This window comes from Nomia melanderi, chromosome 13 (genome assembly GCF_051020985.1).
Source record: "Nomia melanderi isolate GNS246 chromosome 13, iyNomMela1, whole genome shotgun sequence".
Taxonomy (NCBI): domain Eukaryota; kingdom Metazoa; phylum Arthropoda; class Insecta; order Hymenoptera; family Halictidae; genus Nomia; species Nomia melanderi.
Window position 1 is genome coordinate 11729619 of NC_135011.1, and position 19488 is coordinate 11749106.

At 29.1% G+C, this 19488-nt stretch overlaps 1 protein-coding gene across 4 annotated transcripts in view; it reads left to right on the forward strand.

Moving 5' to 3' along the window:
- Positions 1-19488, forward strand: part of Sol1 — a 1346934-nt gene that overhangs the window by 314115 nt on the left and 1013331 nt on the right. For all 4 annotated transcript variants that reach the window (XR_004234727.2, XR_004234726.2, XR_012999919.1 and 1 more), the window contains exon 3: positions 2637-2817. Coding sequence is in view for 1 of the 4 variants with exons in the window: in XM_031973633.2 (XP_031829493.1) it covers positions 2637-2817 (181 nt within the window). In the remaining 3 variants the exon portion in view is untranslated. The remainder of the gene's footprint in view (positions 1-2636; positions 2818-19488) is intronic.

The window sequence follows — 19488 nt, forward strand, 5'->3', positions numbered from 1 at the left end:
TTCATCCCTGAAAGAATTAGTATCATGTCAAGCTTTACGATGACGCGATACTTGTCAAACACAGTTAACTGGTTAATTCTGGTTCTCCTGTATGCGTTTCTATATATTGTGCATTCGTATTGAATGAAGATTGCGACAAATGGTAGTGACGGTATTCCAATTAGCAAACTATGGATGGTTCTAATAAGCGCTTTAAAATTGAATATTTAACGTCTCACAGTACACACTCTCAGAAAAAAATATAATAATAATATTTTGATTGCTATGTATCCACGTTAATGAGTTCGGTTTAAAAGTAGGTATTTAATTGAAATATGTCTGCAAAATTATAAAACGAAAACTCGTTAAATATAACAGAATGTTTCATGTTAAATACTCTTCTGTAAACTATCGAACTAAACATGTCTGACAATTTCTGTTCTCAAATTTATGTAACACACTCCTCTCAGTTTTACTCACTCTATAAATTAATACAGTAAAATTGCAAATTTTGATATTTATACTGTATCTAATTTTACTTTAAATAGATAAGATTCTGAAAAAAATATTAACACTTATATATTGTTGCTGTTGTTATCTTTAAAATGGATAAATCATTAAATCATGGCAGTTTGTTACTATTATAAATTGTATTCACAACCACTTTATGTAAAAAAATACTTAGATATGTATTACGTAATACGAATGTGATTAATATATCAGAATTTTTCACAGATAACACGTTAAACCCAAAATTAATTTTTTTTTACTTTCTCTTTAAGTGACTCGCAAACACAAAAACTGCGTCCGTACAAAAACAAAAAACAAAAAAGTGGGTAAGAGGCGACTCATCAAGTTGACTAATTAAGAAATGCTATGTAAGCAATTTAAAAGAAGACAGCAGGAAAATATCTAAAAACTCATAAATTTTTGTAATACTTTTAAAAGAAAAACTCAGTTTTATTTAAATTATTTCAATAGAAATCATTTAAAACGTGTTCATATATTTTATACTATTATATGAATTAAAAACTATGTTAATAATTTTTTAAATTTGATAATGTCAATCCTCGGGGCTAACAAATGCAGCGTTTAACTTGCTTTTGCTACTACGTAAAATGAATTTTAATGTTAGTAATAATCAGTAATGATTGGGTTCTTTAATCGTTGAAAGTGTCAACTATATAAAAACAAAGTGCTTAAGCCGGGTTTGAAATAAGAAGGTTCATTTAATTCGAAGTATTTACGAAAGTGTATGTATAAATATATGACTACAATAGACACGAATGCGTGTAATTTGTTGAAAAGTATCAGTCTGAAGGTAAATAAAATAAACAAAATAAACAAAATAAACAAAATAAACAAAATAAACAAAATAAACAAAATAAACAAAATAAACAAAATAAACAAAATAAACAAAATAAACAAAATAAACAAAATAAACAAAATAAACAAAATAAACAAAATAAACAAAATAAACAAAATAAACAAAATAAACAAAATAAACAAAATAAACAAAATAAACAAAATAAACAAAATAAACAAAATAAACAAAATAAACAAAATAAACAAAATAAACAAAATAAACAAAATAAACAAAATAAACAAAATAAACAAAATAAACAAAATAAACAAAATAAACAAAATAAACAAAATAAACAAAATAAACAAAATAAACAAAATAAACAAAATAAACAAAATAAACAAAATAAACAAAATAAACAAAATAAACAAAATAAACAAAATAAACAAAATAAACAAAATAAACAAAATAAACAAAATAAACAAAATAAACAAAATAAACAAAATAAACAAAATAAACAACATAAACAAAATAAACAAAATAAACAAAATAAACAAAATAAACAAAATAAACAAAATAAATAAATAAAATCGAGAAAATTTACTCGTGTGTTAAAGTGTGACTAAATCAATGTATAAGGTTTTTGTTCCTTTTTCATATTTTACTTATCATTTAATTTTAAACATATTTTTATTTTATTATTAAATGCAATTAGTTTTTTGTCACCTTGAATCCTTTAACAATTATTGACTTCACAATTGTGTGAAGTAAAAGCTACATAACTTAACAATTAATAACTATTATTAGTCACTTTTATACTTGCTACGAAGAAAATAAATGTATTAAACATAACAAGATTTTGTTATCGTTCTGAATTTTATAATTATTTTTTAATGTATTCTTAAGAAAACTTAGTAATATTTCAATTATATATGACAAAATCGTCGTTAGTTTCGATATAATTACAATACTAATACGTTACAATTTGTTTGTTCCCAGATTTTGTTTTCATTCATTTATTCGATTATTTTAAATTTTTATTTAAAAGCAATTTTATATTTCAAATATCTATAAAGGTATAATTATGAAGATATCAATTTTTATCAAATTTAATTTTCAATGATAATTATTACTATTATTCGCATCTTACATTACGGCTGAGCGCCGCGAGTGGACGTCTCCCCTTGACCCTGTGCACTTTTAGTAGCTGGACAATGTAGCAAAATTAAACTAACTATTAAATTTTATGCGATCTTTATATACATATTATATTTTACACAATGCAATATATACATACATGTATATGAGTATTGAATGCTTATCTTAGAAAATCACATTAATCTGTTTGTTATAGGTTGCTCATGCGTTGTCTACAGCAGCTCAGACAGACCTCAAGGTGGCACATTTACATCCCCTTACTACCCCAAACGATATCCGTCGAACATCGATTGTCTGCTCTATACGTTCGTCGGCCAACCTGACGAAATCGTCGAACTATCATTTCATCAGTTTCACATTCGCCGTGCACAACCTAAGTGAGTACTGCCATCTAAATTGTTTGTTTAAATATATGATCCCTTTCTTTGTGGAATATAACATACCTCCAAATGGTTAAATCTAGAATAAATTTATTTCTAAAAATCTAACAAAGGAATATTTATTAAGCTTACTGTCCGTAAACTATTTTACTGACTTAATTTACATATCAATGGAATCCTAGTGACATGATAAAAAGTTTTGTTTTGTCTCTGTTCGAAAACTTTTGTAGGTAAGTAAACTGAATACATTTTTCGTATTTGTTACCACTTCACCATGTTAATTTCTTCTTTCTTTCGTTATTAATGCATTGATTTGCAACTTAATTACCTACAAGATTTTTCTTTAATAGTAGGTACTTCATTTTTTTCTATTAGTTAGTTTACTTTATAACAGTACAGTGTAGTAGAAGATATAATTTATTGGACTAAATTTATTGTCCAATTTTGTAATAGCCAAAACTTGCAATGATAAAATGCTTCTTGGTGATTCTGTATAATTGTATTACATGTATCACGATAATTTGAAGAATATGCTTCAAGTTTCGTATACCGAATTAACTTGCCGTAAACGAATTTTTCAGTACAGGATTGAATATTCATCTAATATGATTATTTCAAATACCTATCCCTGAAATTCGATGTGAAAAAGACACCTATGTTTTTGAACAAGTTAACTCTAGATGTGTGTTATTGATTAAAAGTTAAAATAGAGGAAACAACAGAACAGTTTTCAATGAAACATTTATTTACTTAAATTATTTTGAGCAACTCTCGGTGGAAATATCGTGTTATACCGAGGGTTTCCCCAATTCTCTAACCACATTATGGCGAAACTCTGTTGTAGGAATGTTGAATTATACGAAAGTTGTCTATATTATTTTTCTAAAGATTAAATACATTATGATAATAGCTTCTATTTTTAATCATATTCATGTCTTGTTTTATTAATACAATGAAATACTTTCAACGAGACGTTTATTAAATATAGAGGCACATTTTCTCCTGCGAAATTACAGCAGAGACTCTCGTATCTGAATTAACAGAGAAACAAATGTTTTCAGACAAAACGATTCTTGAATAATAAAATAATAGCTTTCCTAATGATACATTTTATTTATCTTAGTAGCGGTTCTACAAGTTGTCAGCTTTTTTAAACATTAACTATCCACAAAATCATATAACTTATTTAATAAATATGGAATTTCGTACTAAATTATTTTGATTAGAATTCCTGAAAAAAGATTGTATAATATGTTTTAATGTTACGAATGACAGTATATATTTTGTAAATCTTTTGATGAAGACAGAATGTAGATACAAATTGATGCATTTTAATCCGTTGCATTATAATGACAAGTGAAACTCACGATGAAAATTTTTAGATTAATTTAATTAAAACCGATATTATTCATTATTCACAAATACAAAGCGAAAAAGCTATTCTGCTATTACCAATTTATTTTCTTCAGAGTAAATATGCATTTATAGTGAAATGGATAATTTGCGTTTCTTCCAAATTGTCAACAGTAAAAGGTTACGCGAATTTAGTGGCACAAGTAAATAATACGACAAAAGGTCGATATATTGTTGAAAGATTTTAATGACTGTTCCATTGACAAGGTTCACGGGTTAATAGTAACTGATGGCAAACCTTGGTAAAGGAGATACGAGGATCAGAAGCCACGTAGTTCACGATAAATCAACATTACGTTGGTTACGTCAAGGTATGATACAGGTAGTCTAATACACATACCAGCAGACCACATTGGCAAATCTCAAAACAATCAGAGAATTGTTTACAACCATTTCCAATACCTGCTAGCTATTCTGAATTCCCTCATAATTTCGAATTACTTACTTAGAATTGTTTGCAATCAATATAATTCTATAATTTGCATATAATTAAATATCAAACTGAGTAACGACTGCTTACAGTTAATCCTTTGTGGTGGAGGACTTTTCAAACCTTTAAAAACTTGACGCTTGAAAACTTGAATTTTATATCGAAATTTTAACACTAAAACTACCAGAACAGTCAAAATGATCCATTCCTAGTTTCTTCTTGGAGTTTCAGTAGATGTATTCTTGGAGTTTCTATAGAGGAATTTTAAAAAGTCAATTTAATTGCTCGGTAGTTTTAGTGTTAAATATCAGAAAAAAGAAAAACCACGTATCAATCTCATATTATGTAAATAATTTATTTATTTGCAGCTTTCGATTTTAGACATGAAAGCTCGAAGACATTACGACGACATTTGAAAACGTGCTTTTAAAATATGAGTGTTCTATTTTTTTAATAGACAAATCAAGTATTATACGACATTTCCAGAATTTATAGTCTGTTTTTTTGAAGCTTTTTTGTACCTGTATTTACGATTCGTTTTGATAAATAGAACATATCAGTGATCTTTATTTTTCTTGATATTTTCGGATTGTGACATTTAAATCGTTACGGCCGACACAGCGCAGTGTGCTGCCAAACGGCCGTTTTCTAGACAAAACTCAATAACTTTAAAAGTATAAGTGATACAAACAATGCTTCAGACAAAAGTTGTAAGATATAGAGCTTAACATATGGTGGTTATATTTTTTTTTACAGTATGAGGATATTATGAAGTTTTTTGAATGACAATGGATATTTTACGCTTCAATTCAAACATTATATAAACAGAGAAACGTAATTTATTTGCACAAAATTGTTATTTTTGAAATGATAATCATTGTGTATAGCACAGACTAATTAGCAACGCATTGGTAACCTTTAATTTTCGTTATCTGAATAGTCGAACTCTGGTGGTTTGTCCACAGGCGACCGCACTATGCGCAAGTATATCATATTATCTATTCGAAGCAGAACAGTATTAACACGAAGCGCAGAGTAATGATGTCGTTAATGATGTATATGATCGATGTCCAGGTTCTTGCTTATATAGGGTTTCTTATCTCTCGTCCTTAGAAGCTTCTTGATAAGTTCTTGTTTGTGTACGTCGCTTAAAATAGACTTTTGATGGTGTTCTATAAAACTTTATGGCATTCCGTGGTTGTGTGTTCTTATTCAATCTGATGCAACTTAATGTAAGTTCTTATTTGTCACTCGGTTACGTGTTATGGCGCAATCTTAGGTAATTAAAGGTAATACCATGGAGAGGTCGAGAGTAATAAAATAAATATTTGGTTTTCTAGGATAAGTACTGAACTGAAAATACATTGACGTTTTTAATGTTAATTTTAATATAATGTAATTAAAATTATTGATTTATCAATTATGAGAGTCATAATTCTCTAACAGTTTTAGTCTGCATACATTTTTAAAATATTTCATCGTATTACCACTAATAAGCTGTATTATAACAAGAATTTAAAACGTGGAATGCACGATTTTACATAGAAAAATACAGAAACTGAAAAAAAATATAATATCAAATTACTTCATCGAATCGTTTTATTTTTATTGCACCTTTACTTTACCGAATGTCAGAGCATTAGGTGAGATTCTTTATAATATAAAAATGTTTGTAAATAATCATCGTTTAGTTGGCTGAATTATAGTAACCCGATTTGGTCGAGGGTCGCCGGTGACCCTCACGGTATTCAACGTGTTAATCTTTATTCTGTATCAAATTTCGATGTAATTGTTAACTAAGTATGTTTAGAATGTTATGGTGAACATTCTAGTAACGCGTTTTTCTCATACGTAAATATAATTTGATAATACATATTATCTCGACGTGCATGAACTAATGCAATACGTTTTATTTGCCGAAAAGTTCTGCTTATTTCCTAACGTACAATGATTTTGTTGTGGTCGAAACTCTGTGGCGTAATTGCTTTAGTAAGTACTTACTCCACAACTTTATACGCTGAATTAACGTTTTCTGAAAATTTAAGATGAATGAGATTTATCAACAGTTCGTGTATTTACAACCTGTTATACAGTTGCTACAAATAATTAAGTTTTCACAAAGAGGAATCTAAATTTGCATTATTAATTAAAATTTAAGGGAAGTGTTACTTCGTTAAAGGGAATGTGAACCTTTAAGGATACAGTTTCAAAGGCATATCGTGTGGGGGCACCTTTATAAAACTGAAGCAGTGAATTCCAAAACAGCACAAGTTCACTTTTTAGCGTTATCTATATAAGTTATTGATGTAACTGTTTTCAGTCACACACAAGGGAAATGATCAAACCTGGAAATTCAAAAAATTATGAAACTTTGTATGTAGTAGGGTAAGTCAAGTTATTATAGTGTATTAGGTTTGACTTACTCTACTTACACACAAAGTTTCATAATTTTTTGAATTTCCGGGCGTGATAGTTTCTCTTGTAAGTTGCTGGAATTTTGCATAAAACGAAAATCATTGTAAATAATTAATTTAAAGAAATATACCATATTTTGTAATGTAAATATAAGTAAAGTGTCAGCTATGTTAAAAAATTACATCTGGTATATAACGATAGCAAATAAACACATAATTGATATTACATGGCAATTTTTTTCATGTCGAATTTCACTTTGAAGGGGTAAAACCACCCTTGAAAAGAATACAAATTTTTCTTGCTAAATTTTATTTTATAACGTTATAGACATAAAAGAATAACGTATTTCTTGTTTAAATTGTTTTATGTGTACTTTCAAATTCTTTAAATAATGCACTCGCTCCGAAGCTCATTGGAAAAATTAATTTCGGCGGAACGAGTTTGAAAGAGTGTTAGAAAAACACGATAGACGTGACAGCGTAATTTGTTTGTATTTATTAGCGATTTTTGGTTCACTGCTGAACCGTGGCATCGCGCTCGACTGTCGGAGGCAAAGTGAGTCAGGGTTTTGCAAATTGGAAAACAGAGTCCCTGGTTGGGGTGTACAATTTTGTATTGGGGATGGTGAGTTTAATAGATGTGGAAACGGTCCTATCGAACGTATTCGATGGAAAGCTAAAATTTGCCATTTTCATCATCTGCGAGCTTGTTTTGGCCGTCTATGGGCCTGTTTATGAGAGTTTTTACCTGAACGCCGTATCACGAAGCAATAAATTTTATGTTATAAAAATATCCATCATTTCATTCATATTAATTTTTATAGGAATTCGTACTTCTCGATTTAATACGTTCTTTTAATACTATGATTATTGAATTTACAAAGGAGCAAAAATATGTTAAAACAAAAATTATAATGTGTAGTGTAAGGTAGATGTTCTGTTATAAATAAGTATGGCTTAACAATCTACATCCTACAATATTTTTCAGTATAATATCATATGCAGTTAAATTTTCTCTCTACCAATGAAATAACTTATCAAGTGGCCCAATTTTTTCTGTGCGTTTACAATGTTTTCATTTGAGAGAATAATGTTATTTCAGCAATACATCCGGAAGAAGTACATATACATTCACGATTTCAACGCACCATGACACAAACCATACTTTGAAAATATAATTTTAAAATTATCGCATTTTCATTTTAATTAAACTCCATGAAATAAAAAATGTGTGTTTTTAGATTAAAATAAATTCAGTAACGGAACTTTTTCTTCACGAAATATGAGACCAACTATTTTGGAAAATTATTATTTATCAAAATTTAAAGTATAATATTTTGAATGCAGTATAAGGTATATCAAATAACATTTACAAATATGCATACCGACGTAACTCTATAATCATAGTAAACAAAATAAACAAAAAGACATTGCTGACTGAAACATGAAGATGTTTTTCCTAAAAGTTGCGTTGAATATTACCAAATATAAAAGGGAAATAAGCTTTTCAAAATACGTTCTCAATTTCTTTAATAACAATATAACATTTTTTTATAAGTAGTGTCGGTAATATGAGGGAAAATTTATTTTAACTACTCGATAAACAATTGAACTTATATCCCATTGATTAAGAAGATAAACATTATAAGTTGCTTGCAGTATTTCTGTAGATGGTTCCATACCGTCCTAAGTACGATTCACCTTGAATATATAACAGAGGCCAACTTGTAGCTTTCTGTGAAAAAAGATCGTCGCAAAGGTGGTCGACTGGCACTTGAATTATACATGCATTCGTGCAGGTGGCACTTGGACCAAAATTTTGAATAAATCATAAAGAAAAAAAAATAGAGGTGATTCAGGTGTAACAGCGTTTCATATGTTAAATTATACGAATGTCGGGGGCAGCAATACGTGTGGTAGAGACTGCAGAATTTGCAAAGAACAGTTTCCAGATTCAAAATGTCATGTCACAATGAGATTCTTATACAACTATATTCAGTAGATTATTTATATATATTTTACTTAGTACTTATGAAATGCTTATTTTTACACGAATACATTTCGCCTTCTTCATTATAGATGGTTTTTCAAAATAGTAATAATAATGTTGGTTATCAATGGTATTAATCCTTTGTACTTCAAAAGTATTTCACTAAAAATATTCAAAATTTTCTATTAAGATACAGGCGACATTTTCTGAAACTAACTTGATAAGAGATTACACATAAATCCAGAAATAAAATTATTTTATTTCAATATCTCACATATTGATGTATTATTCGAAGTTTAATATTAATATTAAACTTTACAATTTTGCTGATTCAAATCAATTGGCGATTGAGAGGTGTGCAAAGGGGTAAATTATATTATTTTTAGAAATAAACCAAGTAAACAAAAATAATTGTATACTCGATGCGACTGTCTTTTGGGACATTAATGAAATATTTCCGAGAACTAATCTTTATATATATTAAGAATATTAAAATGATGATGTTTAAAAACGCAGAACAAAGGGGATGTTAAAGTATAAAAAAGTATGCTTATAACCAAAACATCATACACATAATAGCAAGCTAAGGAATGTGTACACAAATTTGTAATCATTAAATTTCTTACTTATTGACTATTTGTGAACTGTTTTAAATAACTGTATTCTTTTAAAATTCCGAACTAACCGAGACTCAAGGAAATAATATAACAAAAATCTATTACAAATTTTAACAGAGATATATTAATTGCAAAAAAGACGTTACAGACTGCATACATATATAAATAATAATACAAGTAATACAAAAGTATTTATAACAAATTGCAAAAAAAACAGAAATATAATGTTAACAATATATTAATATATGTATGCGAATATATGATGAATGTAATCTTAAAAAGTTCCGTTCAAATAATTTTCTTAGTATCCAATGTTTAAATAAAAACACTTTCTGATTTTTGGTGTATTATCTAATATATATATCAGTTTTTCCTACATGTATGTACGTGTAGAGGATTTATAATTAACTTCGTATTTAAAAATTTTAAAGTTCCGAAATTGAGAAAGAAATTTCAAAATGTCGAATTAAATCAGACACTTTCGATCTATCGAAGCTTGTAAGTATAATCCTCAATTAAACAGATTCTCTTGCAGTACTCTATTATAGAATATTTTCTCCCAGAAAATTCTTCTTAACTGATCAACTATTGGTGAGTTTACCTTAGTTCTAGTGTTAAAGGGGAAAATTTACTGAATACAACGCATGCAAAATTTTGTTTCAAGCGTGTGGAATCCGCTTTAAAAGCTAATAGAGTCTTCTGTAGAAATAAGTTTTGTAATGTGTCATCTACATGTTCGAGATGGGTTTAAAACGAGCACGTTGTAATACCTTGCTACCCATTATTTCGGTTCAGCGAATTAAAAAGAGCATTACTTTATATTCTGAACCGCACCGATACGAACCACTTGACATTTTATCTCTCGCACGGATGAGAACTCCCTTGCCCGTTGAAGCAGCATTTCGTTCATAAGATGTAAAAAGGGAAAGCGAGACTGATTTTGATTTCAGATCACGAACGAGAAAAACTTTTCTCCATCGTGATCTCGCTTTTATTTATTCAGAAACTGAAACGAAACTTCGACGAGCAAGAATGTAAATTCTAATTTTACCCGTGGCAAACTCCCCTCTAACAGCAAAGTTTGCAGGAAAAGAGAAATACGTAGGAAAAAAATTGCACTGTGCGACGTGCTACACATCGTTGACATCGTATTCGACATTTTCGCGTTCCATTTTAAGCTTCTGCTGTTGTACTGCAATTCTTTCTCGCGTGTATCTGTTTTTTAATAAATGAAAATATTGGGAATGTTACAGTTCGTGCTTTCTAATTTTTGGCTGTCTACTACGTTAGTTAATCGAATTTTCGTGCTATATCACATAATTATGTTTAAAAGCATGTATGCAAGGAAATCGTTAGTGAAGGGTTAGTATTTACAATTTTTTGCTAAAGATAATTTAAATCAAATATCTGACAGAACAATTTCCAATCGATAGGCTTGTGTTATTATGTGAACTTGTTGACTGTGGAATTTAATTTCAGAAGTCTCTGATAATGCTTGCAATGAAATCAAATAATGAAATATACTCATCTAATGCAGGCCAAATGCACTTATAATATATTCTAACGAAAAATTAAAGCAAAACGAAGAAGAATTACATGTTTATCTGAAAAAAGAAATAATTGATCGTTGAAAGAATTAGTGTTATTTTAATTTAAACATGACGTATATATTCGTCGAACGCAGTTAACTGGATAAAAATTAAATAAATTTTTCTTGAGGCTTTATTAATTCATGTAAACGTTTAAATATTAGTCACAAATATAATTGACTTTCTTCTTTTAGTTTCCCATCTAGTTAGTGATTGATTTTTCAAATGCACATTTTGAATTATTTAAAAATTTAAGCAAAATAATAAAGCTTTCTGTTGAGATTAAAAACAATGAGTTTCCTTCCTGCCACCGTAATACGTAAAATTAACATTTTAATTAATTTTAAATGTGACCATTTCCGATGCACTCGTCGTATAGGAAATAAATGATTCGTAAATTTTTCATGACGGAATTATAATTATATTTCAATTTCAATGTAGTCGTTCTGTAATGTAACGCTGTAACATTTATGTCAAAATTTATAATTACACACAGCGCAGGGATAATTACTTAATCGTTATTGCCATTGGTAAATGTCGAATACAGCAGTCCTGTTCCGTTTGCTGTATGTCAGGAAGAGTAGGAGTATTTCACAACCGTTTAACCCAGGGATGTTTGAACGTAAACCCTGGAACTTCAATCATTCAGCCCAACTCCGTTCGTACGTGTTCTATCTTCGTTGAATGGCATACGCTAAAACGCAATTGAATCTTAGTTGTTACACGAGAACGGTTCTAATGATGCATGTAAATATTAACACGTTGGCACTTATCCAATTTCTCTCAGCATTCTTGCACCTCACATATGCAACAAAATTTGCTTCGTTTTATGTCACCGAAAAAATTAATTTTTAAAACTATATACAAAATTTTGTCTCACACATATGAGTAACATGGTAATCAATGTGTTAAATAATCAATTAAAAATATACATGGTGTATCATTTAAGAGTACCATGTACATTTAATTCTAAACAATTTATCTCATAAAAAATATTTCAAATAGATATCACTCGATATTAAGTGATGAGTAAATGTAATAATTAATTTTTTGATGTATTAATTTAATTTTTCTTTCTTTCGTTCTTTATTTTAATTTTGTTTCTTTTTAATTATTGTGAGTAGGAAAGAAAACTTACAGTCTGTACTAGTGCCTGCTTGAAAATCTGACACAAAATGAAACAAACTACCTATGTATACAACGTAAGTTAGTAAATATAAACCACTGTATGTCTTTATTACTTTAGTAGGAAAACGTTTTCAAGCCAAAGTTACAATATTCAAGAAAGTTATATTATCGTGCACAAAAATTCACTTTAAATAGATACTCAGAAAGACAATTTTTAAACATTGTTTAAAATCTAATATTTCGCCATATGCAAAAAGTATACAAAATTTTATAAAAAAGTATATATGCAAAGCAAAATACAACAAATTTCATTATAATACAAGAGTACAAGGTGATATTATAATTGTATAAATATTTCATTAGTTTATTGGCTGTCTCGGTAACATTCAATCATCAAATTCAATGTCAACGAAATCTTGAATCTGAATTAATATAGCGCTTTAAAGATTTAAAATAAATTAGAAGTTTTGTGTGATAATGTAAAACGTGATAGTTTTATACGAAAAATAGTTTTTATTTTAGCATTTGTAGTGCGAAAATTTGACTTATCATCTTGACCTTTTTAGCAGAATCGTCAACTGGTAATTCGAAATTATTTCCAACACATCCTTGCTCGTAAGATTGTAAATATCATATTTTAAATGCAACAGTAGAATATTCAATGAATAACAAGCATAGTTGGAATAGAAAGCTTGATATTGATGATACCTGACAGACACCTTTGGAATAAAATGCTGGACATCGATTGTGTTTGACAAACGTACTGAAATGATAAGTTTTTAACACCGTTTCTTCATAATTGTAAACATGAATTTTGTTTTTTTCGTTAATATCAACAACTAGGTTTATTGATTTGTTTAATGGTAAGATTATTGTCTCTAATTTTTATAGTAACTGATAAAGTCCAATAGCTTGGTTTAATAAATGCTAAAGTAAGTGTGCAATATGCAATATAAGCGATAAAGGATATTATTTTATAACCACCCAATAACAAAATGAATTTCTATCTACTTGCTATTTCTTTATCCTTTATTTACAAATTATCCATGGTCTATCACTTTTGTTTAAACCATATCAGTTATTAAAAGACGCATTGATACACATAGATGATATAAAATTCACATTGTGATGTCTTATATGAATAATTAACACGATTGAAGTAATAATATAATAATACGAATACCACATGAGCTTTCTCATACGTCATAAAAGAAAAAATAGCCAAAAAATAGATTTTAGGACAGCTTATAATGTTTCCAAATATTAATTTAAATTAATGAATAAAATTTTTATTTCAATGCAATTTTAAAACTATTATAGCCTCTTAATGGATCAGTACTATAATATAATATAAATATAATTGCAATTTATTAATCCTTTGCCCTTCAATATCGTGCCAGACTCGTGGTGAATATTTCAAATAGAATTTGACAAATACAATATATCAAACTCTTTTTCTTCCAAACTCGAATTGAATATTATTTTTCTACTATTAATTCTAATGCTTCTAAGTAACCGTAAACATACAATATGCATACACTTTTCCTCTTTTTATAACGCGTTATGAACAAACAAAATATCTGTGTTGACCTTAATTGGAAAAGAAACCTCAGAGCAGATGGGTTAAAATATTTATTTCATTGTACGCTATAAGTTAAGGGATGCTCTAAATGGGTAAATATCCGGAGACAGTAGCAGTAAGTGCCCTATGTAAAGGGACATCGACTTGACTACGTAACGAAGTTCCCAACTGTTTGGAACAGTGTATGAAATATCCTCCTGTAAACCCAACCTCTGGAGTCCGCGTACCGCAGTGTCTCACGCTTCCGCATTTTTGTACGGAACACTTGGAAATTCACCGTGTAACGACTATTCCGCAGAATTGAATTCCGGATGCGATTCGTCCCTAGACGGTGGCGTGTTACGAAAAGAGTGCAGTGACTTTGGGCAGTTTTGCCTGCGCAACGGACGGAGGAACGATCCAGAAAACAAAGGGAACCTGCTAGCCAATTTGTAGCGGCGTTACTTGCCCCCTCCCGTCCCGCGCACATGTAAATCCTGTGCAACAAACTGTTCCTTCACTCCGTAATAAGGATTCACCGTTGACAGGGTTTAAAGAGGATTTTTATCCCACCGGGATATACTGTGAATATGTATTACAAGAAACAATTGGGTTTTTATTCTTATAATGTTGTATACAGTCGACGCGCGAAGAATATTTACGTCTACAAGCTTTTAAGCGTTGTGTCAGTTTTAATGATGTTTTTACTGCTAAACGTTTCGACGTCAGTTCTAGCGATGTTGGATGCTGGTAAAATTGTTATAATGGTGAAGGTTAGATAAAGGACTTGTTAACAGTGAAAATATCCCATAATGGATTAGATACATGCATCTATTTTTTTATTGCATTGGGTCATTGCTATTAGGTCATTGGCAATTACTTTAAATTATGCAGATGGTTATCTATGTATATGATTGTATTGTGTATTCCTTAGTTGTGGATGACTGATTAAACTGAGTTTACTATTTTGATTTCTTTTAGAAATTTCAAAATATTAGAGCATGAATGGACTGTTTGGGTTACTTCTTTGGCGTCTTCTTTTATTTGATACTTTCTTCTTCCTCTTTGGTATACACGATGTGATGATGTGTTCAATCGAGTTCACTGTGTTGCATCGATTGCACATTAGTTTATCTTCGTGTTTAATAAGGTAAGAGTGAGAGAGCTTCGCGTGTCCGATTCTTAGTCTTGTTAGTATTATTTGAAGTCATTTTTTGAACGAAATGCTGGGCTTCTTTCATAAATATCAATTTTGGTGCGATGATCATATATGTAAGACGTGAGTTCTTCTACGCTATGCTTCAATGTTGATTTGTGCTTTTGTTGATTGATTGTAGCACTTCTTTGTGATGTGCAGGTCTTGATTATTGATATTAAGGCCAGAGTATATAAATTCAAATAATTTAGTTGTAATCTAAAAATTCTTAGCGTTGCGTAAATTTTAATTAATATCCATTTGCATCTAGATATCCAAATACTGTTTTCCTAAATTTCTTAAATCAATTTATGGTAGAAGTTCATTTTTGTTATTGATAAAGTTACTTATTTCTTATAATCTTAACGCTTTACTTAATGAGGAGACTACCTTGGTCGATAAAAAAATTGTTTTATATTTTTTAATTTTCTTAAAGTATTAAATATATAGAACATTCTGACAAAAGGATTTTTTAAAATTCAAACATATGGAGAACTTATGGGAATGTATACGAACGAACAATGACTAAAAAACGCAGCAGCAAAAGCGAGCGAAAATCAGAAAAAAGCTCGAAAACTACTTACAAAAAAAACAGATATAGACTACAGGTAGTTTTTCCGAGCTAAAAAATCTGGTGTATTAACCCAGAATATCTGACTGAAGGTAACACTTCAATAAATTTTCGCTATTATAAAAGAAATTCTTTCACCATTTTCTCGAAATTATATTTTTCACAGTGGCGAACGCGAGATATTTGAAACTACATGTCCGATTTTCTTCGAATTTGAAGGAAATATTCTCTGTACAGTTATGTGTAAACGTATAACATTTTTGATACTTCAATTATTTACTTTTTTATAAACATTTATAGCTATTCTTTCTCAGTTAAAACAGATATTAGTAGTTCACATTTATGTATTTAGAAAAGATCAGACTTTTTCACTTAATAATTATTGACAAACAGATTTTCAAAGTTTACCTATTTTTAGACGTCTCAGAGTTGTCGCCTTTTCTTTTTCTTTAAATCGAAAAATATCTAATGCTACAATTTTTATAAGTATTACATATTAATCGTATTAAACTCTCGGCAGTTCTAGTGTTAACTTTTTACATTTAAAATAAATTTCTTAATTATTGAGTTTTGTCTCATCAAATAATAAAAATTCTGTTAACCATTAAAAATTGCATAATGAAGATTACTTCAAGAATATACCCATTACTTTATACACTTTACATTACATTGTACATATTCGTTATATTAAAGCTATAGTTGCAGTAATAAAGTAAAATATACTCTACGATTGCATTTGATTTTCCATTTAAAGGGAAATATTAAAATTAATATATAGTACTATATCGTTTTTCTGAAAAAATTTCCTTTTCTTTCATTTCTCTAATTTTTATTTTTTAGAATTAACCGATTTGGCTAATAAGTAGTCCGTTTAATGAAACCAAATGTGGATCGACATTTAGATGTCGTTTGTGTGGATGCACTCACACCATTGTCCCATGTCTCAGCCACACAACCTGTTTGAGTGTAAGATCCAGTCTTTACATACAACTTCACGTTATCAAATGACTGCTAAACTTTATTAACTTATACCTCGTGACCCATTTATTTGCAGCATACAAATCCGTTTAAATTTTTCTTTCTTCTTTTCGACTAGAATAGATTGAATTAAAGAAGAATTAGTAACAACTTTCAATGTTACGGTCAATTTCGAGGCAAATCTTTTTAAAGAATCTACTATTTCAAAAATGTAAATTCACTCTATGAAGTCGTTTCTAATCTTCTGTTAGTACATTAAAAAAATCGGACAAAATTTGTTTTAGCCTGAAAATGGATAATTTTATTTTAACGAATATTATAGAATTTTCACGGTAATATTCAATCTAACTTGCTATGTAGAGCAAGTATACAGAACAGGAAACCTACGTATAATAGGAAAGTTCAAATAATTCACTTTCATGCTAATTGACGTTTCAATAAACGAATGCATTTTTAGTATATCGTGAAACATTCATTAACTTGATCACACTGTTATGAATTTTCATTTAAATTAATTAATAAATTGCAGATATAAGCTCTTTACAACTTATTGTAGTTTAAATGTGCAACATTCATTGAAACAAAATTGTTCATTTACCTTTCCTATAATTTTCTTAGTATGTAAATAAGTATTTACTTATTTCTTTTGGTAGTGTAGGATTTATACTGTATTAGTAGTCTGTTCAATATTTAAAAGTCCTAAAATATTGGAATGAGTGTCAAAAAGTACGACCTTGGAATGAAAAGATAACATTAATAAATATTGTCACTTACAACTTAAGGTTGGTTTAACATTAAAATTTATAATTTTCAATTAATTCCTCTATATTAGTGTCAAAATGTGCAGTTGATCAATTGAAGTTACTTCTCATCGATGCCAATTATAACTAACACCGCTCGAATTTAAATTAGATTCAAAGTCTATTTCATACGCAAATTTAGTCAGTTTCTAGCGGCGCTGGTGAATGTATCTAAGATATGACCAATTTCACAGAATTTGCGTAGATTCAGAACTTAGTCTCTGGGAGTAGAGTACAAGCTCTTGCATAATATAACCGTACGATGACCATATTGATTAAGCGGTTAACAGAAGTAAATTCAACAAAACGTGCAGTTTATGAATTTATGGTATATTGCTGTATTTGCAACAACGTTTCTTCTATTTTATTTCCAGGAAACTTTCGATTTATTTGAAATATTTCCTTTTGTACATTTTTGTATTCAATATTACATAACAAGTATACATTTAATTCATCTTTTCACTTTTAAGTAATTCATCGTTTCAGTTCCATTATACATAAAAGTGATAAAAATGTATAGTCATAAATTTCGTTCAACGGTGATTTCTCAATTTAATTGTTTTCACCGTTGAATGTTTTGTCACTGTACAAAACGGTGACTGAATCCTCCTTAAATTTTTTAAAAATATATTAGCATCCTTCGCGCAACGGTTGAGGAAGCACCTCTATAACATTCTCATCATTGTACAAGTTCTTATTAGTTAGTTTCTCATTAACTGCTGTTAGCCGTACCATGGATAAAGTTAACAATAATTTCATCATTCTTTTTATGATATGTGTTTTTAATATTACTAGAATTCTAAATGATTACTTTAATGGTTTGTTAATTCTGCTTGATTACAATTAATTTATTACAAATAACACTATTATTATTGGTATTACCTGTGCAATATGTGGCGTTCAATATAATGTTATTATATTTTTTAAAACCAAGAAATTAATACATTATTGGCCGGGGACGTTAACAGAATATTCCTAAACTTAATAGTTTATTCCCCTACACATAAAAATGATAAGACCTTTTGATAATACTTCATTATACGTATAAATAGTTAAACTTCGTAGTTTTAAAATCCAAAATTATAAAACAATAAGAATATAATTTTCAATAAAATATCTAAACATTGTCAGTCTCTACAGTAACTACATATTCAACAGTATCAAGGAAATAAAAAAAATTCATTTGTAAAGATTAAAAGTTTATCCTCTGACATTTTCAGCCGGCAAACCTCTCAAATTGTAACTTCCAATTACCTACCGATCAATATACAAGTATTTCTCCTTTTAAATTTCTATACGTAAACCGTGTCCAATATCACGTTCATGTCAAGTGGAAATATTGACAATAAACATCAATATAATAACCCTCATTTCAAGTGCAACAAATCAATTGTATGTTATTAATTTAATTCTGCAGCGCACCGTTCAATATTGTCGCTCAACGTTATCAGCCTTGCAATCCGGTAGATTCGCTTAAAATCCCAGTATTACAATACAAATACTTTAGTCTGTCACTATATAAAGCGCGTCACAATATAATTCATTCTTAACTCTTTGCCTTACAATATCGTATCAGACTCATGGCGAAGATTTCAAATATTGTTTAATAAATAGAAACATTATTCACTTCTCTTGAGTCCTAATTGAACATTATTTTTCTTGTTAATAACATGTATGGCTCAGAGTAAATCTGTATATAGAAAGAGCATGGACTCCTTCCTTTTATTAATACATTATTAACAAGAAGTAGTTCTAACAAGTGCAATTGGAAAATTAAATAGTAGGGCAGAGGGTTAAGCTTCTTATCAAGCTTTGATAAAATTTCATCAGTTGAAATCGGCACGTAGAGAAGCATACGCGTATATTCCTGAGTTGCTTTTATGTAATTGTACGGATATTCGCAGAAAATATAGGATTTTACGTCCGGTCCTTCGCGAAATCATATCCCGGTGGCCTATAAATATTTACATTCATCGCAGGGC